The sequence below is a fragment of the Osmerus eperlanus genome, chromosome 11, assembly GCF_963692335.1.
Source record: "Osmerus eperlanus chromosome 11, fOsmEpe2.1, whole genome shotgun sequence".
Classification (NCBI taxonomy): Eukaryota; Metazoa; Chordata; class Actinopteri; order Osmeriformes; family Osmeridae; genus Osmerus; species Osmerus eperlanus.
The window spans coordinates 15,822,498-15,847,917 of NC_085028.1; the positions used below are offsets into that span (position 1 = coordinate 15,822,498).

The following is a 25,420-nucleotide window of genomic DNA, read 5'->3' on the forward strand; positions in this document are numbered from 1 at the left end:
AAGTGTGTATCTGAAGTGTGTGTGTGAAGTACACAGGTGTGAGCGAGGGAGGAAGACTTGTTTTCAGTTTGAAAGGTTGTTTTTGTGACGCTTGTGAGTGCATTTCAGCATTTGTGTTGTCTCAGTCTCCTGAATTGTGTGCGTTGCAGCCGTCTGAATCTCTATGGGTTGCCACAGTGTGTATGAGAATGTATATGACTGTTGGTATGAGAGTGTGTATTACGTGTGTGTTTATGTGTGTGTATCAAGTGGCTCCAGCCCCCCAAGGGTCTCTGTGTCTGTTGAAGCTGATCAGCTGACAGTGGAACTCTGTCAACGCTCTGGGCATGGGCGCCACTTCCTCCCACTGGCTCCTCCCACTGTGATACACCTGCGGGGGCAGAGAATCGTGTCACGTGACCATGTCCCCTCGCTGTGAGAGGGGAGATCGAGAGGAGGCAGAGTTTTCTTCTTTACCTGCACCTCGTCCGTGATCTCGTCAGGTGAGTAGTCTCCTCCCAGGATGTAGATGCGGTCTCTTACGCCCAGGGCGCCCGCGTTGAAGCCGGCGCACTCGAACGAACCCACGCCCTTCCACACGCGCGTCTCCGGACAGAAGCTGTAGACCTGGGTCGGACACAGAGCGCCAGTCCCGTTCGTACGGTCCACTCCAGAGATCCACTTCATCTCCACGAACAGCCATCATCAATGCCATTCAACCAATGACTCCATCCAACTCACCTTATAGGTGGAGAGATCACAGAGGTGGAGGGTGTCGTTAACGGCCACAGCCTTGACCAGTGTGGCGTGGAAGAAATGACCAAACTCGGCCACCAGGTGGCTCCACTGGTCGCTCTCGGCGTCGTAGCAGAAGAAGCAGTCCAGCGAGGGGTTGAAGGAGTCTGCGATCTCCAGCCGGGATCCCAGGGTGTAGATGAGGCTGTGACAGGCACTGGCTTCCGGGTAGTAGAGGGCGGTGGGCAGAGGGCTGACAGACGTCCAGGTTTGACTCAGAGGGTCGTAGTACTCCACCTAGACACAGTCACACCTCAGAGAATATAGACAGGCCCTCTGAACACCTGGCTCGCTGTCCATACCGTGACCCACAGTGTCAATGGACTGTTAAAAACACCAATCTGCTGCTATATTTTTACAAACACCGCTTTCCTATGTGAAAATACAGATCACACTGTTAAAGCGGATATTAGAAGTTAAAAATGTTATGATAACGTGGTACTAATAGTGTGTACTGGCTGTAACTGTACAACTGTAACTTTAGCCACACCTCCAGGAGGCTGGGAGCCCCGCCCCGAGAGCCTCTGGCCCTGCCCCCGATGACGTAGAGGCGGTTGAGGGCGGAGACGGCGGCGTGCATGGTACGGGGTTTCCCCATGGCGGGTGCAGGGGTGCAGGTGCGTGTGACGGGGCAGAAACACCACACGTCGTCGGTGGCGTCGTGGCACGGCTCGGCGATGTGGAGACGCACCGCCCGGCAACAGTTACCGCGGCAACCACCTGTGACAAACAGCTTACGTAGCGGAAGAGGAAAATCATTGGTGCGATAATTGGCCAGAAATATTGACAGCTTAGTCATCATAAACTCTCTGATTATGTGCTCCTCTATAGAGGCCTCAGTGGCAAAGCAACCCACCTTCTCAGCATAGCTGGTGAGCTGAGATCCTGGAGGGTCTGGTATCATAGACCCCGCCCCCTGACCCTGAGGGAGCTCTCTCCATTGGTCGGTTTCCAGGCAGTAGCAGAAAGCGTGGCGTATCTCTCCGTTCTCCTCGGTCTTGTGTACATAGATGTAGCTCTGCATGGCGGCAGGCCTGGCGTCTGTTAGCAGGCCGCAGTGCTGCCTCAGTCTGCTCCCTGCCTCTCTGAGCAGGCCTCCACACACCTCATCTCCACACAGCATCTCCTCCCTCTCAGCCAAGGCCTGCATTATACACACACACACACACATATACACACATACACACACACACATATACACACATACACACACACACATATACACACGTACATATACACACATACACACACACACACATATACACACACACACACACACATATACACACATACACACACACACATACACACACACACATATACACACACACACATATACACACATACACACACACACATATACACACATACACACACACACATATACACACATACATATACACACATACATTTACATTTAGTCATTTAGCAGACGCTCTTATCCAGAGCGACTTACAGTAAGTACAGGGACATTCCCCCAAGGCAAGTAGGGTGAAGTGCCTTGCCCAAGGACACAATGTAATTCGGCACGGATAGGGAATCGAACCAGCAACCTTCTGATGACTAGCCCGATTCCCTAACCGCTCAGCCACCTGACTCCCTATATACACACATTTCCTCAGAAAGCTGTCAATACTTTTGTCAGTTTTGTTTTCATGCACGTGTTTGTGCGTACCTTCAGTGTGTGTGTGTGCACGTACCTTCAGTGTGTGTGTGTGCACGTACCTCAAGTGTGTGTGTGTGCATGTACCTTCAGTGTGTGTGTGTGCACGTACCTCAAGTGTGTGTGTGTGCACGTACCTTCAGTGTGTGTGTGTGCACGTACCTTCAGTGTGTGTGTGGGTAGATGATGAAGCCTGAGCAGTGGGAGGAGCTTGGGTAGCAAGCTCCTCCTCTCCTCTAGGTTGTGACCTATCCACTTCAGCAGTGACATCACCGCAGCCTCCTCACTGGGCACGCTCAGTGCGTCTGCCTGGAGACAGCGCTCCAGCACATCAACCTAGACAGGGAGATTTGTTCATTAAAAAACACAGTTGGTGTTCCTATAGTACGGAGTGTCCATTCATCATTCATCCAATCCATCATCTTCTGCTTTTCTGGGGTCGGGTTCGTGATGGCAGATGGAGGGTGAAAAAACACAGATTAAGTAAATAAGTGATCCCTGCAATTGTTGTCACAGATAGCAGTCATGTGGACTTCATACCAGCTTTAGGGTTAGGGCTAGCTGCTGTGTGCATGTACCTGCATTTCCAGGAAGTCTGGAGTTAAGGAGAGATCCAGGAAATTCTCAACCACAAATTCATTGGCTCGCTGGAGGAGGGAGGCGGAGCCATATCCCTCAGCGAGGTCCAGTAGCATTAGACAGTTGGAAAGGTCTAAGGTTTCGATCAGGAAGTCACCACAAGCTCGGGACAAAGTGGACACCTGGCCATGGCGATAGAACACACCAAGGGCTGTAGAACTACATGTACCATGATGCATTGCGTGGTGCAGTAAGTGGCAGTCATTGTGGTATCAGACACCTGAAGGAAGGAGGCCAGTTGGAAGAGCATGTCCACGTTGCCGTTGGTGATGGTGGTCTCTCCTGAGTAGGCAAAGTCCAGGAAGGAACTCACAGCCTCTGGAGACTGGTTGCCGAGGGTAACGGAGCCGTCGTCACGCTCACGCATGTTCACCTCAAACATAGCCCTGCGAGAAACATTTCACTGTGAATGACAATCCATGGGTGAGTATATACACACACACTCTCACAAACACACACACCGGAAGAAGTCGCTGCTGGCTGCCAAGACACAGCGATGGCAGGGGAAACTCTGGTCCTGAACTCTGATGGTGAAGTCAAACAGTAAGCCCCTCTCTCTGAATGACCTGAGCACGCTCAGAAGCTGCTGCCCGTGGGCCTCAGACAGCCGCAGCATAGCCTTGCGCTCCGGAACGCCGTTACACTCCAGAACAGAGTCAGTAGAGTCAGCAGCATCGGGAGTTCTGGAATACTCAGAGTGGTCTTCCATGTCCACTGTACGAGCATAGAACAAATTACAACAATTACTAGCAGGAATACGTGACTATTTAAACATCTGACGTCAATATAAGATCCATAAACGTAAATCAACCGCGTTTAATTACGGTGAGAGACAGCACCGGGCAGTGAGATCCTAAGTAGTTTAAAAGAGGCCGCTTTTGCGCCCTGCAGTACATGTATGAATAAATAATGATAAAAAGCAGGCCATCGCTGTACCATCAGCGTTCGGTTTTCACACTTCAAATATTAACCGTCAGAAGACAAGGAGTCTGTCCCTCCACGGTGCTGGTGCAGAAGTAGACTGCTGTCCTCACTGTTTCAGCACCACGGACAGCTCTTCAATTCAGCAGTTTTTTTATTCCGACAGTCACGAGAGGATTTTACACATCATTTTCGAGAGTTGTTTTCGAATAATACCTATGATGTACATGAACTATGAACTATGATGGTAACTATAATTTCTTTTGAATAATAAACACATTTCCTTTTGATGGTGTATTTTGGCGTTCTTTCTTGGGTTCCGGGTTTGAGCTTTCGAACAGTTGCATGCTGGGAGCTGTAGTTTGTAGAAGGCTACCAAGTTTCCAACCCGGTTTCTCTGCATGACGTGTTGGTCTAAAAGCTTATAGACGTAACAAATGACACAAGCCAGTCTTTTATTGTCAAATACTTTACATATAATCAATTAAAACCAAGGAGTACTGTAAACAATACATTTCATTGGCAAGCACCTATTTTAAACTCTTCAGCATGATGGATGACTACAAAACAGAAAAGCAAATCCCCAAATGTCAAGCATATTGTGTGTGTGATGGAGAGAGGGGAGAGGGCTTGAGTTGCCCACAAGCAAACACAACTGTGCAAAGTTAAAGTGGAACAAAGTTCGAACTGAACAGTCATTGAACATATCTTAGAAACTGTGTCCACTAATATGCTTAAGTAGGCTATTATTGTTTTACAGCTTAGGGATGATATCAAGATTTAGCATTGTTGACCATGAACCATTAAACTTCAGAAATTTGTGTTGAAAGTTTATGAAAGTTATTGCTTCAAGATACACAGATTTGTTATATACTGATTATGAATTGATTACTTCATTATAGTATCATAAATTACACATTTGAATACACACATAACACATGTGAGATATATATATAAATATTGATAGTTGTTCAGCCATAAATGAGAGTTGCGACACAATAAACCAGAAGAGAACAGTGTTTACATTTAGTCATTTAGCAGACGCTCTTATCCAGAGTCACTTACAGTACAGGGACATTCCCCAGAGGCAAGTAGGGTGAAGTGCCTTGCCCAAGGACACAACGTCATTTCGCACAGCCAGGAATCGAACCGGCAACCTTCAGATTACTAGCCCGACTCCCTAACCACTCAGCCCCCTGACTCCAGTGTTGGTGACTACAGGTTGATGAGGTGCAGGTGGGAGGCAGGTGAGTGGTGACCCAGAGCCACGGTGGGGTTCTGGAGCTGCTTGAGAACCATGCGGTGGAACTTGTCACGCACACGATTAAACTCCATGATGTCACGTGGGTTCTCTTCCACCCAGAACCTGTGGAACTCCTGCATCAGGTAACCTGTGGAGACAGGGAGTCTTACTGTGTGTGTCTGTATGTGTGTGTGTGTGTGTGTGTGAAGTTCGCACTTACAGAACGTCTGATGGAAATGTGCCAGGCTGGGCATCTCAGGTGCTACGTTGTACAGGTGTGTTTTCAAAGCCCCATCCAGCAGGAGCTTGTAGGTCAACTGTGTGATGTTGATCCCCACGATGGCGAAGGAGAACCTGAGACGCACATCCCCTCTGGTCACACCACTACACACATACAATATGCACACTGCTCCCGATACAAAGGAATGAGCGAGAGGGAGACAGTGAGAAAGAGAGTAAGAAAGAGAGAGAAAGGAAAGCGATCATCTCCTGCCCAAGTTATCTTAGAAAGCTACTCACCCAATGGCTTTGTCAAAATTGTTCTTGTTCCAGTCCAGTGTGCTCATCTTGCTACACACACACACACACACACACACACACACACACACACACACACACACACACACACACACACACACGCACAACACACCATGGAGAGAAAGCATCAACATAAACAGAAAACAATCTCAGTAGTCAATGGTACTTGTACCTTTGGGCAGTTTGAAATGACAGGGTGAAATGATTCCAAAGCAAAGACTTGAAAGAGAGAGGAGTTACCTGACCTCCTGGTTAGGAAGACCCCTGAACAAAGCCAAACGACAGGTGAGCAGTGACAGATTAGGCATGGGGAGTGGTGACAGAATCATGTGCCCGTGTGGGATGAAGAAGTCAGAACAGAACTTAAACAAGCATGCAGGTGGAAGAAGGTAAAGTCAAAAAGCAGGCAAAACATTAAGGGCCTGATTTTGATAGAACAAATTGGCTGAAAGATATTTTAATTATCTCCCTATCCTTGAAGTTTAGGTACTAATGCTACAGGAACATGAGGGCCGTGAGGGGTCAGAGGTCATCAAGGCAGGGCTGACCTGTGTTTGGGCTGCTGGGAGTCATGCAGCACCTGCAGGGCTGTGGTCCTATCGTGCTCTGCAAAATACCTGAGGGACGGGAGGTCAGAGAAATGACAGGATTTATGGGAAAGTGCAACACCATCAAACACATTTTAAAAACACAACTAAATGTAAACATGTAATACTTTTTAAAATTACTTTATCCAAAAATAACTTATGATGTCCAAAAATAAAGGACATTACCCAGGAGTGACACACAAACACATCAATGTAATTACTCACAGCAGGTTAAGGAGTCCTAGGATGCCCATGCCTCTGAAGTCAGTTTTGGGGTCGCTGCCCTGGAAACCGATGTCACTCCATTGTTTGGACACGCGGGACGTCAGAGGGGAGTCCGGACACAGAGCTTTCCAGAACTGTAGGAGAAGCACACAGCTGTTAGCATACTACGAAAAAACAGGTTCATTCCTATGAGATAGTTAGCATGGTACTTATAACTAGTATCTCGATGGGTTGGTTAGCATGTTAGCGAAAGCAGGTGTATCTCTATGGAAGTGTTAGCGTGTTAGCAAGCACAGACCCTGAGGAGCATGTCCTCATGCTGGGGGTTGTCACTGTCGTAATGCTCCCTGCGAAGCGTCTCCACCTCCACCAGGAGAGCTCTGTAACCCACCACCTGGAACAGACAGGCCTGCAGGGACACACTCAGCCTGACACACACAAACATACACACACACACACACTCACACAGAAGCACACTCACACAATTAAGAGTTTGTAGTGCCTAAAATTGAAAACCTGCTACTTGATTTGCAATACTTCGTTACTGTACTTCATTAGATTTTTCTGGCATCAGAAATTTACTTCACAATTTATTTATCTGACAACTTTTTACTTTCACTCCTTACATTTAGTAAACAAATATCTGTACTCTCTACTTCTTACGTTTTCAAGCCAGGCTCATTACTTTAGTTTTGGTGGCATGATCAATATTATTTCTTGTCATTGCGCCCCTTTTTTAATTTCCTGGCTATCAACAAACACAACAAACGTCAGCTAGTCTACGAAGCTTCCAATGTAGTAAGGCAGAAGGCAACAAGAAAAAAGTGCGTGAAAAAAAAGTTTGAAAAGTTGATTTTTATTTTATTTTTAATAGAAAACTTTTGGTGTTGGGTTGTGTGTGAAAAAAAAGTTTAAAAAGGTTGAAAAAATATGTTTGAACAAAAGTTTAGATTTACTTTTCAAAAGGTTAATATTTAGATATATTAACCTTACATAATATATATAAATATTTCTCTATATAAAAAATGTGTTTATTTTGAGGAAGCAAAGGTCCAAAGGTAGAGTCTGGACTATCTAGACTCACTGGAGGTTGGAGTCCTCGTGGATCCTCTTCAGGGTCATGATGTCATCAGTAACCTTCTCCACCGAGTCAGAACCCACACTCACTGCAGACTGTAGTAGCTGGAGGGAGCCAGAAAGGACGGTGTGATGCTAACACTCTGTAACACACACTAGACCGTCAACCACAACCCCCGTACTCACCTCACTCTTGGAGGACCTCAGGGATTTCTCTGGAACCCCAAAAAAGAGAAAGAGGACCCACATTTGTCAGTAGCCTTCTCAAATTCAACTGCATTACTTACAGTCAAATGTTATGGTGAAACGTCAGTCAGACTGCAGTATGTGTACCTATCATGAGGGTCCTACAGGCACCAGGTTTGTGAGAGTGGCAGATCCTCTGCAGCTCACAGCGTCCCGTCACCTTGTGAGTGAGGAACTTGAGCGCGCGCCACAGAAATGTGCAGTAGAGAAACGAGAGGAACTGTACCAGCACCCTGGGGGAGGGGAAAGACAGATGCACCATATTAACATGAGAGGCAGAAAGATTGAGAGAGGGAGGGAGAGGGAGAAATCACAAGAGAAAGGGAGGGAGGAAGAAAATGAGAGAGACCGAGAGAAACAGAGAGACAGACAGAGAGAGAGAGAGAGAGAGAGAGAGAGAGAGAGAGAGAGAGACAGAGAAAGCGAGAGTGAGAGAGAACCTTATTTAAGCTGCTCTAGAGGCACTGAAAGATGAAGTGTGCCGTTGCATAATCACATGGGGTGGCAGGTGACTGGAGGCTGTGTTGCAGGGGAGGGAGAGAAGACAGGCAGAGAGAAAGACAACTCGAGTTTGTCATTTAATGGAGAAAAGCTATCAGTCAGTGAGTATGTGTGTGTGTTCTGTCCTTGTCTCCAGTGTTTAACTAGGACAGGAGAGGAGGGCTGCTCTGTAATTGAAAGAAACAAAACATAATCTAGCACAGGGTCGACAGAGTCCTTTACAGAAAGAGAGAGAGAGAGAGAGAGAGAGAGAGAGAGAGAGAGAGAGAGAGAGAGAGAGATAGTGTGTGTGACGTGTGTCCGTGTGTGTGTGTACGTGTGTTTATGTGTGTGTGTGTGGCCTGCCAATGACGATTGAAGAGCTGAACCATAGACTATATAGGACAGGCAAGCTATTTTGGGTGATGGAGTGGCGGCATTTACTTATTACTCGCCTTAACCCCGCCTTGAGTAATACAAATGTCACGACGACACGCCTATCTGTTCTCATCCTGAAATGCGGCATGTAAAGACTTTTATTCTGAGCGCTTCCTATCAATAATTTGTTTTCCACAATGGAGCCACGATATCAAGGAGAGTGGGAGTCGAGTGGTGAGGTGGCAAGAGTGGATAAAAACTCTGGAAGCTCCAAAAATAAAACAAAATGGTTACTGGTTCACTTCATTCATCCAGGATATCAGGCTGTATAGTTTTTGGAAGTATACCTAATATGTGTTCTGTTAACGCTAGTGATGACATTTGACGCCAAATAAAGTTAACCTACCTCAGAAAATGCTTCATGATTGTTTGTGATGTTTTGCTGTAAAACTCAGGTGACGTATTCCTGAAAGACAAACGAAAGTGTCGTTAAAAAAATATTTTACACCCCTTGACCCCCCCTATACGCACTTGGCACAATCGTTGCGGGCGATGTGACATCACATCTGACAACGCATTGTTAGATTGAGTCGCAATCAATAATCAATGTATTTGCATGCCATAAACACCGCATAGGTGAAGGGTGCCGTTAAAATAAAAACCAAGAGTAGCTCACCTCTCTTGTCGCAAGAGATCGATTCCTTTCTCCTCCTTTTTTCTTGATATGTTCTCTTTATCTTCGTCTCACCATTGTGTTCTCAGACAGACAGCGCGAGAGAATCCAGAGGGACAGTCTTATTGCACAGCGGCTGCAACCCAGACAGACGCTCTCTTCGAGTCTTTTGCTCTGCTAGTTAAACTATGATTTGGCACTCACTATCACAATCTGCACCGCGATCATAAAATAACTTTAATGCTGCCTATAAAATGGTGGGATGCCTGATCTGATACAAAGTGATATCTTAAAAGAAATCTGATTAGAACTCGCCATCCAGTAATGAATGTGGGTTTTGTGAGTGTGCGTGTATGTGTGTGTGTAAGTGTGTGTGTGTGTGTGTGTGTCACGGTCGCTATGCAACAAGAGAGCACAAGTATGTGCGTGTCTTGCATGCTGAGCTAAACAATGATATGACATTGTGAGAGAAGTCATCTCACTGATGATGAGGAAATAAAGGATTTATTAATCCATAAAAAACGGTTACATATTAGGCCTTCTCTTTAGGCAACACAATCTGTATTGAAAAACATCTGTAAAATATCTAAATATTCTTATAAATACACCGGAAGTTTCCTATAAAAAGAAGGCAGCAGAGTGGTGATAAAAGAAGGGGAAACATGGATGAAGGATAAGACTTAGTGTTCACATCTTCGTGCTGTGTCTGACACAACACTCTCCTCCCTCTCCTGTAGTCCATGGCAACCCTGGTAAGCCTCGAAACCTCTCCTCTTGATCCTCAGCTGCCGTTTCTTTATCCTCTTCATCGTCAGACGTGATCTTCACCCCCACTTCCTGTGTCGTCGAACTGTCGTCGCAGACCGGGGCGGGGTTGTCGTAGCTCCCCTCCTCCCACGCCACGGGGGAGGCGGGGTCAGCGGGGTCCGCGGGGTCCGCAGGGGTCGTCGGCATGACGTTGAAGGAGATGAAGCCCACCAGGATCACCACCAGCGACACCATGTACAGACCTGAGAACTGAACGAACACACTGGAATCTGAATCTGAATCTGAATCTGAATCACACACCGAGCTGACCCCCACACCTGTCTGCATGCACCCACTTACAAAATCATAAGGTATGGGGAAAACAATAAACAAATAGGAATCATTATACACTGAAATCATTCTCAGTTACATTGACTGTGAGGTCCACTTCATTTATGGGTGAGCATGCCATATGTAACACTTTAACTAGATGGGGAAAGACACTTGACATACTGCAGAGGTTATATATTAAACCCATTTAGTCACTACAGACAGTCATTAAAATACAATGTCACTGCAACCGTTACAGACCGTTAAACAGGGGCAGAGATAACAAAAGAGAGATAGAGAGAATGGAGAGATTACTCTAAATTAACACTGGATGATAATGCTTTCTAACCCTAATCCCATCTCAGTACAGCAGGTGTGTAGTCCTATTATCAGGGTCTCTGAGATTAACAATATAGTATCGCCTTCTTCTCTGCTCTTATCTGATCACGTTACAATCTTACATTATAGTCCCCAGCTAAGTGATATGATGAGATTGATATATTCTAGATTATATAATCAGTGTACGGCGATCCATCCTTTCCAGTGGAAGTCAGCTAATTATTACTGTCCCTGTGTTGTCTCACAGCCTAACTGAAGTTATGCAGGTCCTTACATACATGACCTTACAAGCTAACTTGCATGATACACATGAACAACCTCTATTGCAGCAATGAAAACCTTATCTAACAGGTGAAGTTCTTATCAATTTTTCTGTGTCTTGACCCGCTCAGAAAGACAATCAATCCCGGTACTTTACCTGCCTGTGTGTGTGCGTGTACTGTATGTATGTGTGCTGTATGTGTGTGTGTGTGTGTGTGTGTGTGCTGTATGTGTGTGTGTGCTGTATGTGTGTGTGTGTGTGTGTGCTGTATGTGTGTGTGTGTTGTGTGTGTGTGTGTGTATGTGTGTGTGTATGTGTGTGTATGTGTGTGTGTGTGTGTGCTGTATGTGTGTGTGTGTGTGTGTGTGTGTGTGTATGTGTGTGTATGTGTGTGTGTGTGTGTGCTGTATGTGTGTGTGTGTGTGTGTGTGTGTGTGTGTGTGTGTGTGCATGTACTCACTGTGTACTGAAAGAGGAAGAGACCACAGAAGAGGCCGAAGAGGTCTGCGGTCAGCAGGGAGAGATTGACCGAGGTGGCGCTGGTCATCTTGACCACTATGGGCATGCAGCTGTACAGTGTGTACAGACAGAGGGCATAGCCAGAGAACAGCAGGCCTGAGGAACAACAAGAACATCACTCACATGAGACTAGGACATGATGGATAATTGTAACTCTACAGCATTTCGTTCTGTTTCCTTGTGGGAATGGAATGGTGGGAGGAGTTTACCAATTTTCCAACTCCACTGGACTCTGGCAACATCCTTATATTCTACAATGCCCCTATGTGAAAAAACAGAAAAAACACATAGTAAACCAGTATTTTTTCGAACGCCACACACACACACAAACACACTTACATTTGTATTCCACTGATGAGGGTTCCAAACAGCCCCACCATGCCGAGGAACTCCTCCCTGCTCAGGTTCTTCACGGTGTACTCCTGGCACACGTTGGACACGGCGTACAGCGTGGCACTGACCAGCACCAGCCCGTCCCCCAGCAGGATGTTAGAGGCTGGGAGAGAGAGGAGACACGTCACAGCACGCTTCCAAACGGAACCCTTTCATATTTAAAGATGCACACCTAACCCACAGGGGATTGGACGGCGAATGAACTGGATTCTTACTGGATCCCTGGTCGCGTCCGGACATCAGGTCGGCACCCACCATGGCCCCGACGCCCAGCAGACACACACACACCGACACGTAGTGGAGAGGCCTGTAGCGCGTCTTCAGGAAGAAGCAGGACAGGATCATCAGGACTGGGATGACGAAGCAGTCCAGGAGCTGGTGGGGAGGACAGACACGGTCAGGCAGAGAAGAAGAATGAGTAGACCCACTCGCACACAGACACACACACACACAGACACACACAGACACACACACAGACACGCACAGATACATGCACAGATACACACACACACACACAGACACACACACAGATACACACACACACAGACACACACACAGACACACACATTACTCACCTGTATACTGGTCAGTGTAGTGTACTGGTATGCTTTGACCACAGTATAGTTTGCCTCGACATCCACCAGACTCAACAGCAGGTACTTCCACCACTTGTTCCTCAGAATCTGCAAAATATTGCCATCCCCTAGGTTAAAAGTACAGTATTAGTATAAGTTCCCTGAAGGTTACTGCACTGGGAGAAGACATAAAGCACAGTGACACTGTTCCAGAGAGCTCCACTTACATGTTACAGCCCTCATGTCATGTTTACAAGGCTGTCACCACACTGTTACACACACACACACAATCCCTCAACGGACGTACACACACATTAAAAACGAATCTGGTTGCGAGTGAGCCTACCTCTTTTGAAGACGAGCATGGTGGTGTATGTGAGGCACAGCAGAGCGTAAGCGAGGAAGCTCTGGAGCATGGGGGTGTTAACGTGGAAGTCTGTGGCCAGGTACTGAGACGTGATGGCTGTCCCACAGATGACGGCAGCCAGGCCTTGACCCATGGCCACCGTCCTCAACAACTGCCTGGTGGACACAGATATCATATCTCTATCAATCATACATTTACATTTAGTCATTTAGCAGACGTTCTTATCCAGAGCGACTTACAGTAAGTACAGGGACATTCCCCCCGAGGCAAGTAGGGTGAAGTGCCTTGACCAAGAAAACAACCTCATTTTTACACGGCCGAGAATCGAACTGGCAACCTTAAGATTACTAGCCCGATTCCCTAACCGCTCAGCCATCTGACTCCCTGTCATAGCAGGGCAATGAGTTCAGGGAACAGTGGTCTAGCTATGGTGAAGTGTAGCTATGGTCTCAGGTTAGGATTGTAGAGGTACAGCGAGGTATGGAGCGTACCTGTTCTGATGAGTATACAGGGTAGGGTCCCTCCAACAGACATCGTGTCACATGATCAAACTAAGTTCCACAAAGTTCAATGAGGCCAGTGACTCACCGGTTAAATATGTTTTTTCTAACTCTCCATATGAGTCTGTCTCTGTCATGTTCATCACTGGTGCATGTTGACTCCATCTCCTTCTCATTCATAGTCTGCTGGGGAAAGTGCCGGTGTGGTAATGTGCTCTCTGCATGAGCCCACAAAGCCTTTTATCATCTCTATGGCGCTCATGCTCAATGATTAACGCTTCACAAATCAAAGGGCAAAGAGGGTTTGAAAGAGGTAATACTGATTAAAGGGTGTGTGTGTGTGTGTGTGTGTGTGTGTGTGTGTGTGTGTGTGTGTGTGTGTGTGTGCGTGCGTGCGTGCGTGCGTGCGTGCGTGCGTGCGTGCGTGCGTGCGTGCGTGAGAGAGAGAGAGAGAGAGAGAGAGAGAGAGAGAGAGAGAGAGAGAGAGAGAGAGAGAGAGAGAGAGAGAGAGAGAGAGAGAGAGAGAGAGAATCCCATGTGTGATCTGACTAAATGTTGATGACATCATTGTCTATTTTCATTCAAGTTGATGAGGTTCATTTACATTATTATTGTGTTTGGATGTGTGTTGCAAGCTTGTATGGCTTTCTTGTCAAGTCAAATCAGGCGGCATTGCCTTTTCTGTGACCCAGTAAGAATTTGATATGTTCTGTGCTATTTTTAGATTTGCAAAGGCAGAAATGTCTGCAATGTTTTTAAACACCTGAATAACCTCTTGTGACTCCATTGGTGAAAGACCACTGTGCTGGCAATACAAGTCCCATGATGTACTGCACATCTGAGCTCCCACTTCATGAATTGAGTGTTCATTGGCTATTTTTTACTGCCTGTTAAGTACATTACCTAATGCTTTTTGCTGGAGACTGGACAAGCAGCTGTAGCCTCAACTCGCGAGACTGAATGCGTGAAGTGATAAGTTGAGGAAACATGGCGACGTCAAATTTGTTAAAGGTAAGAATCACTTCAACACATCATATTTCCACAATTGCATAGAAATGTATTGACCTCTTTGTCTGTTGTCCATGCCAAACAAAGTAATTGAACTCGTATTTAAAGAAATAGTAGCGACTGTTTGATAAGATCATGTTTGCACTGAATTCAAAGGTCTGGTCTCTCCTTGCTAGTTAGCCAGCTAGTGTAGCTAGCTAAGCTATGCTAGGTTATAAAGCCAAGGTAGGCAAACGGCAAGCCCTGCTAGCCAGCTGTACTCTGTCACCGCTACAGTAGCCAGCTAGCTAGTTGCAACCGGCGTACGTTTTCCCCACGCTATACAACCAACAAAATCGTTCATGGGCAAGGCTCGGTTTGATTTTGCAAAGGACCTGTGCGTTGTGGAATAGTGGTCGAATATGCAAGCTTGCCCAGGTGGTCAAATCATCATAAAATGATTAATAGCCAGATAACGTTAGCTACGCGCATATGTTAGCCAGTTGGTAGCTGCACCTGACAGCTCGGTCAACTTCACAGCCACAGTACTGTATACTTAGCAATTGGCGGAAGGACATTTTGAAACTGTATCATTCCCCTGCTTACATAAAGTGGGAAATAGGGAATGTAATGTCACTGTAATGAATGACTTCTAGTTATTTCTTGATGATTGGTGATTATGATCTCCTGATTTACTGGTACATACCAAACCCAAATGTCTATCTCCCTGTTCTCTAGAACAAAGGTTCTCTACAGTTTGAGGACAAGTGGGATCTGATGCGCCCCATCGTTCTCAAGCTGCTGAGACAGGAGTGTGTCACCAAACAGCAGTGGTTTGACCTCTTCTCGTAAGAACACCCATCTGAGCCCATGTTCTCCTCTACACACTAACACCACAACACAGTCCCCTGTAACACACACACACACACTAATATACACACACACACACACACAAACTTGACCTCAGTTGCTGTTCTTCTCTTGTGCACACACACCTGTCCAGTTCCATTCTCACTTCACAAGAATAATTCAACACTGAATATTGATTAAGGGATTTAGAAATATCTCTCTGTTTTTGGTTATTATAAATATTTAGTTTGCTCAATTGCTAGGCTATTTTAGTGAATTGTAACAATACATGGAATAGTTGGGCTTTGTTTCACACACCATGGCACTTTATACAGGTCTGTATGATGTAGGGCAAGGGTCAGAGAATGTCTTGTAAACATTTACCACCCTCTCTCCCTCACTATTACCTGTTCTTGCAGAGATGTGCATGCAGTATGTCTATGGGATGACAAAGGCCCAGCTAAGATCCACCAGGCCCTCAAAGAAGACATCCTAGACTTCATCAAACAAGCACAGGCCGTAAGTGTGTGTGTGTTTTGGTAAAGAAATACATTTACCTAATATACTCATTGCCTGTGGCTGCAGCCTGATCAGATTACAGAGGCTGTGGTTGAAGCATGCGATAGCAGATCAATACCACCGTTGATGCTGTCAAATGTTGACTTAAAGGCAGGTCAAGTTCTCTATGAAAGCAGCAGGGTGCTTAGGCCAAGCCCAACGCTGACATACTGACCCTCCGTAACTCCAGAGGCGTCGTTGTGATTCTCAGAAACCACCGCCGTTATTGGAAAGCGAAATATGAAGTGCGTTGGTAACGGCAGTAGAGAAGCACATGCTTTCACCCATCCAGGCACTTTGAGATCAGAGATGTACTCTGTGAGTCACAGGCTGCATTTCTGTTGAATTGAAACGTCTTTTGACATTTGACCTTTGACCTGTGTGTTTGTGTGTGTTGCCACGGCAGCGGGTACTGAGTCACCAGGATGACACGGCCCTGCTCAAGGCCTACATCGTGGAGTGGAGGAAGTTCTTCACCCAGTGCGACATCCTGCCCAAGCCCTTCTGCCAGCTGGAGATCACCCTGATGGGGAAGCAGGGGAGCAACAAGAAGTCCAACGTGGAGGACAGCATCGTCAGGAAGGTGAGGGAGAGAAGAAGAAGAGAGGAGGGAAGGTGAGGGAGAGAAGAAGAGAGGAGGGAAGGTGAGGGAGAGAAGAAGAAGAGAGGAGGGAAGGTGAGGGAGAGAAGAAGAAGAAGAGAGGAGGGAAGGTGAGGGAGAGAAGAAGAAGAGAGGAGGGAAGGTGAGGGAGAGAAGAAGAAGAGAGGAGGGAAGGTGAGGGAGAGAAGAAGAGAGGAGGGAAGGTGAGGGAGGGAAGGTGAGGGAGAGAAGAAGAAGAGAGGAGGGAAGGTGAGGGAGAGAAGAGAGGAGGGAAGGTGAGGGAGAGAAGAAGAAGAGAGGAGGGAAGGTAAGGGAGAGAAGAAGAAGAAGAGAGGAGGGAAGGTGAGGGAGAGAAGAAGAAGAAGAAGAAGAAGAAGAAGAGAGGAGGGAAGGTGAGGGAGAGAAGAAGAAGAAGAGAGGAGGGAAGGTGAGGGAGAGAAGAAGAAGAAGGGAGGAGGGAAGGTGAGGGAGAGAAGAAGAAGAAGAAGGGAGGAGGGAAGGTGAGGGAGAGAAGAAGGGAGGAGGGAAGGTGAGGGAGAGAAGAAGAAGAAGGGAGGAGGGAAGGTGAGGGAGAGAAGAAGAAGAAGGGAGGAGGGAAGGTGAGGGAGAGAAGAAGAAGAAGAAGGGAGGAGGGAAGGTGAGGGAGAGAAGAAGGGAGGAGGGAAGGTGAGGGAGAGAAGAAGAAGAAGAAGGGAGGAGGGAAGGTGAGGGAGAGAAGAAGAAGAAGAAGGGAGGAGGGAAGGTGAGGGAGAGAAGAAGAGATGAGGGAAGGTGAGGGAGAGAAGAAGAAGAGAGGAGGGAAGGTGAGGGAGAGAAGAAGAAGAGAGGAGGGATGCATGAGGAGGATGGAAGGAGTAAATCAACTTCTTCCCTGAAGCAGATAGAAACATGTGTTGATGGGAGTAATTGTATGGAGGTAGGAGAAAGGGAAGGGTCGGAAAGCCATGAAGGAAGTGATGTCCTATTTAGTGTTCTCCCTCTTTGTCCGTCCTTCCTTCTCCAGCTGATGTTGGACACGTGGAACGAGTCCATCTTCTCCAACATAAAGAGTCGTCTCCAGGACAGCGCTATGAAGCTGGTGCACGCAGAGAGACTGGGCGAGGCTTTCGACTCCCAGCTCGTCATTGGAGTACGAGAGTCATACGGTGAGACACACACTTCCTGTAAACATATTTTTGCATCCCATGTCATCTGGCGATTGTGATCCTAGTGAGCTCTCGTAAAATATTAAATACATTTTCACTCTTTTCTCTAATTTCTATTTTTCTCTTCTCTTCCGCTCTTCTCTACCTCTCCCTCCTTCCCTCTCATCCACGCAGTGAACCTGTGCTCCAACCCGGAAGACAAGCTGCAGATCTACAGGGACAACTTTGAGAAGGCCTACCTGGACTCCACTGAGAGGTTCTACAGAACACAGGCCCCCTCCTACCTCCAGCAGAACGGGGTCCAGAACTACATGAAATATGTACGTGTGTGTGAGAGATTGTGTATGTGAGAGAGAGTGTGTGTGAGTGTGTGTGTGTGTGTGCACTGAACTAAGACCGGCTGGTGTAATAAAGCTGTCTCTTGCAGGCAGATGCTAAGCTGAGAGAAGAAGAGAAGAGAGCACTTCGGTATCTAGAGACACGTGGTGAATGTAACTCTGTACAGGCAGTGAGTAGGACCACAGAGATGTTATTAAGTATATTATCATCATCGTTGAAATGCGCTCCTGATTCTATGAGGATTCAGTCGTAATGCTCAATGGCTTGAATCAGTGTTGCAGGATCACACGTGTTTAATGTCCCTCGTCTGTCTTGCCTTTGTGCTGTGTCATGCTTTCCTCAGCTTATGGACTGTTGTGTGAACGCCTTGGTGACGTCCTTCAAGGAGACGATCCTGGCGGAATGTCCCGGAATGATCAAGAGAAATGAGACGGACAGTGAGTTCAGCAGGGTTGGCTGGAAGGCGTTGCTAGCTGCGAGGCTAGGATGTTGTGTAACGTCTAAATGCTTCCCCCTGCAGAGCTGCACCTGATGTTCTCTCTGATGGACAAGGTTCCCAGTGGGATCGAGCCCATGCTGAAGGACCTGGAGGATCACATCATCAACGCTGGCCTGGCAGACATGGTGGCTGCTGCTGAGACTATCACTACTGTACGTACACACACACACACATGCACACACATGCATACACATACGCACGCGTGCACGCACGCACGCACACACGCAGAAGTTTGTGTTGCCATTCTCGTGGGGACTCACAATTCAGTCCCATTCCAATTCCTGTTTTCCCGAACATTTTCCCATAACAACAAGCAAACACTCACACACGCAGACCATAGTTTCAGCTGTGTGGACACCTGCATTTACCCTTCACCTGCATTGTGTGTGTGTGTGTGTGTGTGTGTTCAGGACTCTGAGAAATATGTTGAGCAGCTGTTGACCCTCTTCAACCGCTTCAGTAAGCTGGTGAAGGAGGCCTTCCAGGACGACCCTCGCTTCCTCACAGCCAGAGACAAGGTCCGGAGAGACCTCACCAGACACGCCTCTACCTCACCCACCAGTATCCCACATCTTTAATAAAGGTTTTGTTTGTATTGACTGATGTAATGCATCCATCCCCTAGGCTTACAAAGCAGTCGTCAATGATGCCACCATCTTCAAACTGGAGCTGCCTTTGAAACAGAAAGGGTGAGGGAGATCTTTGTAACGATCCGTTTGTCTTGTTATATAAAACGAAAAAGCTTGTGTTGTTTTGACATGTATTAATGTGCGTGTGTGTGGACAGGGTTGGCCTGAAAACCCAGCCTGAGTCCAAGTGTCCTGAGCTGCTTGCTAACTACTGTGACATGCTGCTGAGGAAGACTCCGCTCAGCAAGAAGCTCACGTCTGAGGAGATCGAGGTCAAGCTCAAAGAAGTGGTGAGGGGGTCAAGGGTCACGGCCTGGCTCGGTCTCCCACTGGGGGCACAGCGTGTTAGGACTGGGGATCGACTGGACTGTGTGTCACGTGTCTCTCTCTCTCTCGCTCTCGCTCTCGCTCTCTCAGCTCCTGGTGTTGAAGTATGTGCAGAATAAGGATGTGTTCATGCGCTACCACAAAGCTCACCTCACCAGACGCCTCATCCTGGACATCTCAGCAGACAGCGAGATAGAGGAGAACATGGTGGAATGGCTCAGGGTGAGACTCACACACTCACACACACACACCCACTCACTCACACACATTCACTCCCTCCCGCCCTCCACAGGGAACGAGGTTTAGTTTTCCTGACCCTGTTCCTCCTCTGGCCTGCCCCTGCAGGAGGTGGGGATGCCGGCTGACTATGTGAATAAGCTCGCCAGGATGTTCCAAGACATCAAGGTGTCTGAGGATCTGAACCAGGTCTTCAAGGAGATGCATAAACACAACAAGTTAGCACTACCAGGTGAGAAACACACACACAAAGAAACAGTCACATAAATTATTATTATTATTTTTTGTAATATTTGTATTTTTATATTGTAAATTACTGCAACTTATATTTCATTGTATAGTTTATTTTAATCTAATTCCACTTAGTTTTGCTAGTTATGTACCCTTAGAATAGTTAGTCCTCACATTTAAATGTTAGATTCCTATGTTTAATGTTTGCACCTTCCTGCCAAAGCAAATTCCTTGTCTGTGCAAACTTTCATGGTGAATAAAACCCATTCTGATTGTGTGTGGCTCCAGCGGACAGTGTGAACATCAAGATCCTGAACGCAGGGGCGTGGTCCCGCAGCAGTGAGAAGGTGTTTGTATCTCTGCCCACTGAGCTGGAGGACCTGATCCCAGAGGTGGAGGACTTCTACAAGAGGAACCACAGCGGCCGCAAGCTGCACTGGCACCACCTCATGTCCAACGGCATCGTGAGAGCTGGAGCAGCCCCAAACACACACACTAACACGCAATACACACACACGCAGAAACACACAGACACAATACACACAATAAACACACACTAACACACAATATACACACACACGCAGAAACACACAGACACAATACACACAATAAACACAGACACTAACACACAATATACACACACACGCAGAAACACACAGACACAATAAACACACAGACACTAACACACAATACACACACTAACACACAATATACACACACACGCAGAAACACACAGACACAATAAACACACAGACACTAACACACATTACACACACGCATGCAGAAACACGCACACTAACACACAATAAACACACGCAGAAACACACAGACACTAACACACAATACACACACACACAGACATGTATGCAGAGATGCACTCATACAGACGAGATCACACAAACACGCCCAACATCCGTATTCGAATCGTCTCAGAACTCAAACGGTTTGAAAGTGTCACGTCTCCTCGTTTCAGATCACGTTCAAGAACGAGGTGGGCCAGTACGACCTGGAGGTCACCACCTTCCAGCTGGCCGTGCTGTTCGCCTGGAACCAGAGACCACGCGAGCGAATCAGCTTTGAGAACCTCAAACTGGCCACCGAGCTTCCCGACGCAGAACTGCGACGCACGCTCTGGGTAAGAGGACACGCACACACACACACACAGGCTGCAGGGAGTCAGGTGGCTGAGCGGTGAGGGAGTCGGGCTAGTAATCTGAAGGTTGCCAGTTCGATTCCCAGCCGTGCCAAATGACGTTGTGTCCTTGGGCAAGGCACTTCACCCTACTTGCTTCGGGGGGAATGTCCCTGTACTTACTGTAAGTCGCTCTGGATAAGAGCGTCTGCTAAATGACTAAATGCAATGCTAAATGCATAGGGAGTACTAAAGTGTTGCTTTGTGTCACCCTTCTCCTGGCGTTTCCCCCCTGTAGTCTTTGGTTTCCTTCCCCAAGCTGAAGAGGCAGGTGTTGTCCTACGAGCCCTCGGTCGGCTCCCCCAAAGACTTTACGGACAGCACGCTCTTCTACGTCAACCAGGAGTTCTCCCTCATGTAGGCCTCTCGCCAGCCTCCTCCTCACTCACAGCCAGTCCTCCAGGGCCACTACAGACCCAGCTAGTCTTGCAGTGACATTTTAATACATACCTATGAAGTAAAACGATATATATGCTGGATATTCACGAGTCACTGTTTTCAATGACTCCAATTTGTGGTTTGATGCCGTATTGGTTTGTTTGCGATGCTGTGGGTTACAGAAAAAACTCAAAGGTCCAGAAGAGGGGAAAGATTAATCTGATTGGTCGACTGCAGCTGACTACAGAGCGAATGAGAGAAGAGGAGAACGAAGGCATAGTCCAGCTTAGAATATTAAGAACTCAGGTAAGTGACATCACTCCACTAATCCGTATGTTCTGGAATGAGACAGCCCTACACAAGGTCCATCTTTTCTCTGCACCCTATCTCTCTCGCACTCTCTCGCTCTCTCTCTAGCTCTCTCTCTCTAACTCTCGCTCTCTCGCTCTAACACTCTCTAACTCTCTCTCTCTAACTCTCTCTCTCTAACTCTCTCTCTCTCTAACTCTCTCTCTGTCTGTCACACTTTCTCTCTAACTCTCTCTCACACACTCTCTCTGTAACTCTCTCTCTAACTCTCTCTCTCACAATCTCTCTCTCTAACTCTCTCTCTCCCTCCCTCCTCTCCCAGGAGGCCATCATCCAGATCATGAAGATGAGGAAGCACATCAGCAACGCCCAGCTGCAGACGGAGCTGGTGGAGATCTTGAAGAACATGTTCCTGCCCCAGAAGAAGATGATCAAGGAGCAGATCGAGTGGCTCATCGAGCACAAGTACATCAAGCGGGACGAGACGGACATCAACACCTTCCTCTACATGGCGTAGAGTCGGCACACTGCCTCGCCCGCTGCTGCCAGCCCACCACCCCGGACCGGAGGAAGAGGAGGGTGGAGGAGGAGGAGAAAGAGAGGGGGGAGGGAGAAGTGGTTGTTTGGTCGGGGGAAACCGCGGCCGGCAGGAGTCGGGAGCGTGAAGATTGTGGTTTGGCTGTCTGACTGGCATCTTGTCTCTAGCGCCCTCCGGTGTTTAAGGAGGGGAGGGACAGCACACACAATTGCCAATCGCAGCTCCGATATGTGACATTAAACTATCCCCTGCCTTACCTTAGTTACAGACACACAGGAGAGCAGCCACGGGAAAGGACAACAGACTAGTCTATACAGATAAAGAGACGTGTTCCCTGGAGGGGACACGAGAGACTACTGGATACCGAGGACAGACTAGTGTACCAAGGAGTGTATTTTGCCAAATCTGTGTGTGTGATGGTGTGCGTGGTAGGCGACTTGCCTTGCTGTGTGTGTGTGTACCGTGACAGCATGCTGCTCTGTGGAAAACGTGTTCATTTGAGGTTCCGTCACAAAGTGTGTGTGTGACCTTTACCTCTCTCCTTTTGCCGCGACATGTCCCCATGGCGACATTTTTGTGCCAGATGTCAGACATCCTATGGGTTGTCAAGCATAAACAACCATTGTTACTGCATGACATCCCATTGGCCCCTCAGAATAATGTGAGAGACCCCTGTCCTGTCCTGTATGACATCACAATGACCTCTCGTCCTCTGAGACTGGAGAAAAGGCATCGCTGGCACGTTCCTCTGTTGCGTATCTCCAGTCAGTGTTTGTGTCTGCATGCCTTCGCCCTGTTTTTAATTTTCTTCTTGAATCCATTCTTTTCTTTTTCTCTCAGCTGACTTGTGTGTGTGTGTGTGGAAGGTCGGTGTTTGTTTCTAAGTCCCCGAGCTCCCATCAATGTCCTTGACTTTGACTGTCCACACCCCAGCCCCCCTTTTCACTCTCTTACTTTTGTCACGCCCTCCAAACACCCAGACTGTTGTCATGGGTGTCATCACATGAGGGGTCATGAACCATCCTGGTCTACAGGTGAGAAGTGTCGCCATGACATTTCTCTTATTCTTCGTCCTAAAGAAAGTGCAATATAATGTTTTTTTTTTTTATCTCACTTGACAGTGTTAGTTAACACCTCCACATTAGTCCATGTCCACTGTGGTGCTGCTTAGTAAAACTAATGTACTGGCAGCCCCCTCACTCACAAGCAGACAGTGAGTCTTGGCAAACAAAAAAAGATACTGTTACTTTTTCTCTTGCAGCACCGTGTTCAATTCGCAATCCTGTGATTATTTCCTACTTTGTGTTGTCCGTGTGGGCCAGTGTAAACGGGTCAGAGGAAGAGGATGGAAGAACAGGAATGTGTCATGGCAGAGAGTGTCTGTTTTCTTATTGCACTGATGTCACCACTGTCCCTTGACTGCAGGGCGCTGGGCTTTCTTTACAGTAGCGCTCTTTGAAGTGACAGGAAGGGACGACCATTTAGCGGTTGTACCCGTACCTCTTCTCAGTCGAGTTTTTGTGTGGAGAGACTAGACGGAGAATGTGTGAGTTTGAATTTTCCAGTTTTATTTATTTCATATTTATATCACAATGTGATTCGCTGTATGAGTTAGTTTTTTCTTTGAGTTTTTCCCGAGAAAGGGTTTGTAAGAGTAGCTCTTTCTAAAGGGTGCTGTTAGTTATGTACATAACCACTTTGTGAGTGCGTTTTTGAAAAGATGTCACTGAAATACAGTATGAGAGTATCAACACTACTCCTCTTGAACTGCAGTTTTATTATTGCCATGGAGGGGAAGTTTCAGCGTCGAACACTCTCCTGCATGTGGTCGTCGATGACATCTGAATGCAGCAAACGGTGTTGCATTCTATCCGTGCCGAACAAATCCCAGAGGTTTTCACACTAATATATTTCTAAATATCCTACCTATCCTGTCAGGTCTGGATCTAGCCTACACTACCTCTAGTCTAGATCTAAACTACCTACATTGGTGTGATTTGCACAAGCTTTTTGCAATCACATTGTACACAAACATACACACACGCACAGATTGCCAAAATTGTCTAAAACGATCCACTCTGCCAGGAACTGCGTGAAGTTGTTTATCGGACCGGTTAGTGACAGGAGAGGTTGAACTACCTGTAGCACAACTCCAGTCAACTGAAAAGACTCTCAGTTTACCCAGATATCCCCTCTAAAACAGTCTCTGGGGACTACAGTTTATGCTGCTTTATCGCTTGACATTTACATTTAGTCATTTAGCAGACGCTCTTATCCAGAGCGACTTACAGTAAGTACAGGGACATTCCCCCGAGGCAAGTATGTGAAGGGTGAAGTGCCTTGCCCAAGGACACAACGTCATTTTACACGGCCGGGAATCGAACCAGCGACCTACTGATTACTAGCCCGAGTCTCTAACTGCTCAGCCACCTGACTCCCGCCACTGAATGAGACTGTTTGGGCTTTAAATGATGATTGCAGAGAGACAGTTCTTGGTTTTGTCGTCTTCCTTTACTCCATTCTCCAAACGTTCGTAGATAAGTACCACCTTCAGTTGAATTTTCAGTGTTACAGGTGTTGGGATTGCAAAGCACCATACAAAGTTGTCCATTTAAAAAACATACCTGCTGTAAAAAATGTTAGTTTGTTCTATGTATACATGCACTCTCAATGACTATATGTATTCTGTCTTTTATCCATGTTCAACGTGTATCAAAACAACTTTAGTTAAATCGTGTTACAAATGAACAGTATTAGTCCTTGTAAAACAGAACTTTCTCTGCAACGCTGGTTTGAGGATATGTCCTTACTGTGTAGTTGGTATAGTGGAGATGATTGTGTCATGGAGATAATGTTCATGCCTCCCCCACCTCTTGATGATGAATACATATCTGTAGCCTTGATAATGAGAAAACTTGAAAAACTAGGATTTATCCATTACAAAACACCAACTGAATGTTTGACGCTATAAATCATGGACATATGTTATGCAGTCAGGTTCTTCTTCTTTGATGTGCTGCATTAGAACATTACAATTTGTTTTGACTTTTTTATTGTGTAATATGTTTCCTGGCAAATAAAAACTACTGTAAAAAGGGAGCAGGGTGTGTGCATGCTGATTTCTGT

General features: G+C 46.8%; 4 protein-coding genes across 4 annotated transcripts in view; 1 reads left to right on the forward strand and 3 right to left on the reverse strand.

Annotated features, from left to right (window-relative positions):
• Positions 1–4,337, reverse strand: part of kbtbd3 (kelch repeat and BTB (POZ) domain containing 3) — a 4,886-nt gene extending 549 nt beyond the window's left edge. The window contains exons 1-10 of the mRNA XM_062473633.1: positions 4,013–4,337; positions 3,538–3,790; positions 3,297–3,462; positions 3,016–3,198; positions 2,600–2,773; positions 1,631–1,918; positions 1,265–1,507; positions 721–1,011; positions 457–606; positions 1–370 (exon numbers count right to left, since the gene is read on the reverse strand). The exon at positions 1–370 is cut by the window's left edge and continues 549 nt beyond it. Coding sequence (XP_062329617.1) covers positions 245–370; positions 457–606; positions 721–1,011; positions 1,265–1,507; positions 1,631–1,918; positions 2,600–2,773; positions 3,016–3,198; positions 3,297–3,462; positions 3,538–3,785 — 1,869 coding nt within the window. The 5' untranslated portion in view covers positions 3,786–3,790; positions 4,013–4,337 and the 3' untranslated portion in view covers positions 1–244. The remainder of the gene's footprint in view (positions 371–456; positions 607–720; positions 1,012–1,264; positions 1,508–1,630; positions 1,919–2,599; positions 2,774–3,015; positions 3,199–3,296; positions 3,463–3,537; positions 3,791–4,012) is intronic.
• A 102-nt stretch (positions 4,338–4,439) lies between these two features.
• On the reverse strand, positions 4,440–9,718 carry LOC134029506 (ELMO domain-containing protein 1-like). The gene is made up of 11 exons (XM_062473634.1): positions 9,447–9,718; positions 9,177–9,236; positions 8,000–8,145; positions 7,853–7,881; positions 7,674–7,771; positions 6,888–7,017; positions 6,590–6,723; positions 6,326–6,394; positions 5,760–5,810; positions 5,461–5,594; positions 4,440–5,388 (listed from the first exon to the last, which is right to left on the reverse strand). Exons 2-11 carry the CDS (start codon positions 9,191–9,193, stop codon positions 5,213–5,215), a joined length of 984 nt encoding a protein of 327 aa, XP_062329618.1. The 5' UTR covers positions 9,194–9,236; positions 9,447–9,718; the 3' UTR covers positions 4,440–5,212.
• Positions 9,719–10,046: 328 nt separating this feature from the next.
• LOC134029416 (solute carrier family 35 member F2-like) lies at positions 10,047–13,150 on the reverse strand. The gene is made up of 7 exons (XM_062473513.1): positions 12,955–13,150; positions 12,609–12,736; positions 12,249–12,408; positions 11,980–12,136; positions 11,850–11,902; positions 11,582–11,736; positions 10,047–10,460 (listed from the first exon to the last, which is right to left on the reverse strand). Exons 1-7 carry the CDS (start codon positions 13,148–13,150, stop codon positions 10,131–10,133), a joined length of 1,179 nt encoding a protein of 392 aa, XP_062329497.1. The 3' UTR covers positions 10,047–10,130.
• A 1,233-nt stretch (positions 13,151–14,383) lies between these two features.
• On the forward strand, positions 14,384–25,393 carry LOC134029101 (cullin-5-like). Its single transcript, XM_062473087.1, has 19 exons — positions 14,384–14,486; positions 15,201–15,310; positions 15,731–15,830; positions 16,276–16,452; positions 17,474–17,615; positions 17,790–17,935; positions 18,043–18,123; positions 18,298–18,391; positions 18,475–18,605; positions 18,864–18,971; positions 19,078–19,142; positions 19,240–19,372; positions 19,500–19,631; positions 19,755–19,878; positions 20,166–20,341; positions 20,851–21,012; positions 21,308–21,426; positions 21,630–21,753; positions 22,079–25,393. The coding sequence occupies exons 1-19, from the start codon at positions 14,463–14,465 to the stop codon at positions 22,271–22,273; spliced, it is 2,343 nt and encodes a 780-aa protein (XP_062329071.1). The 5' UTR covers positions 14,384–14,462; the 3' UTR covers positions 22,274–25,393.
• The last annotated feature ends 27 nt before the right edge of the window (positions 25,394–25,420 follow it).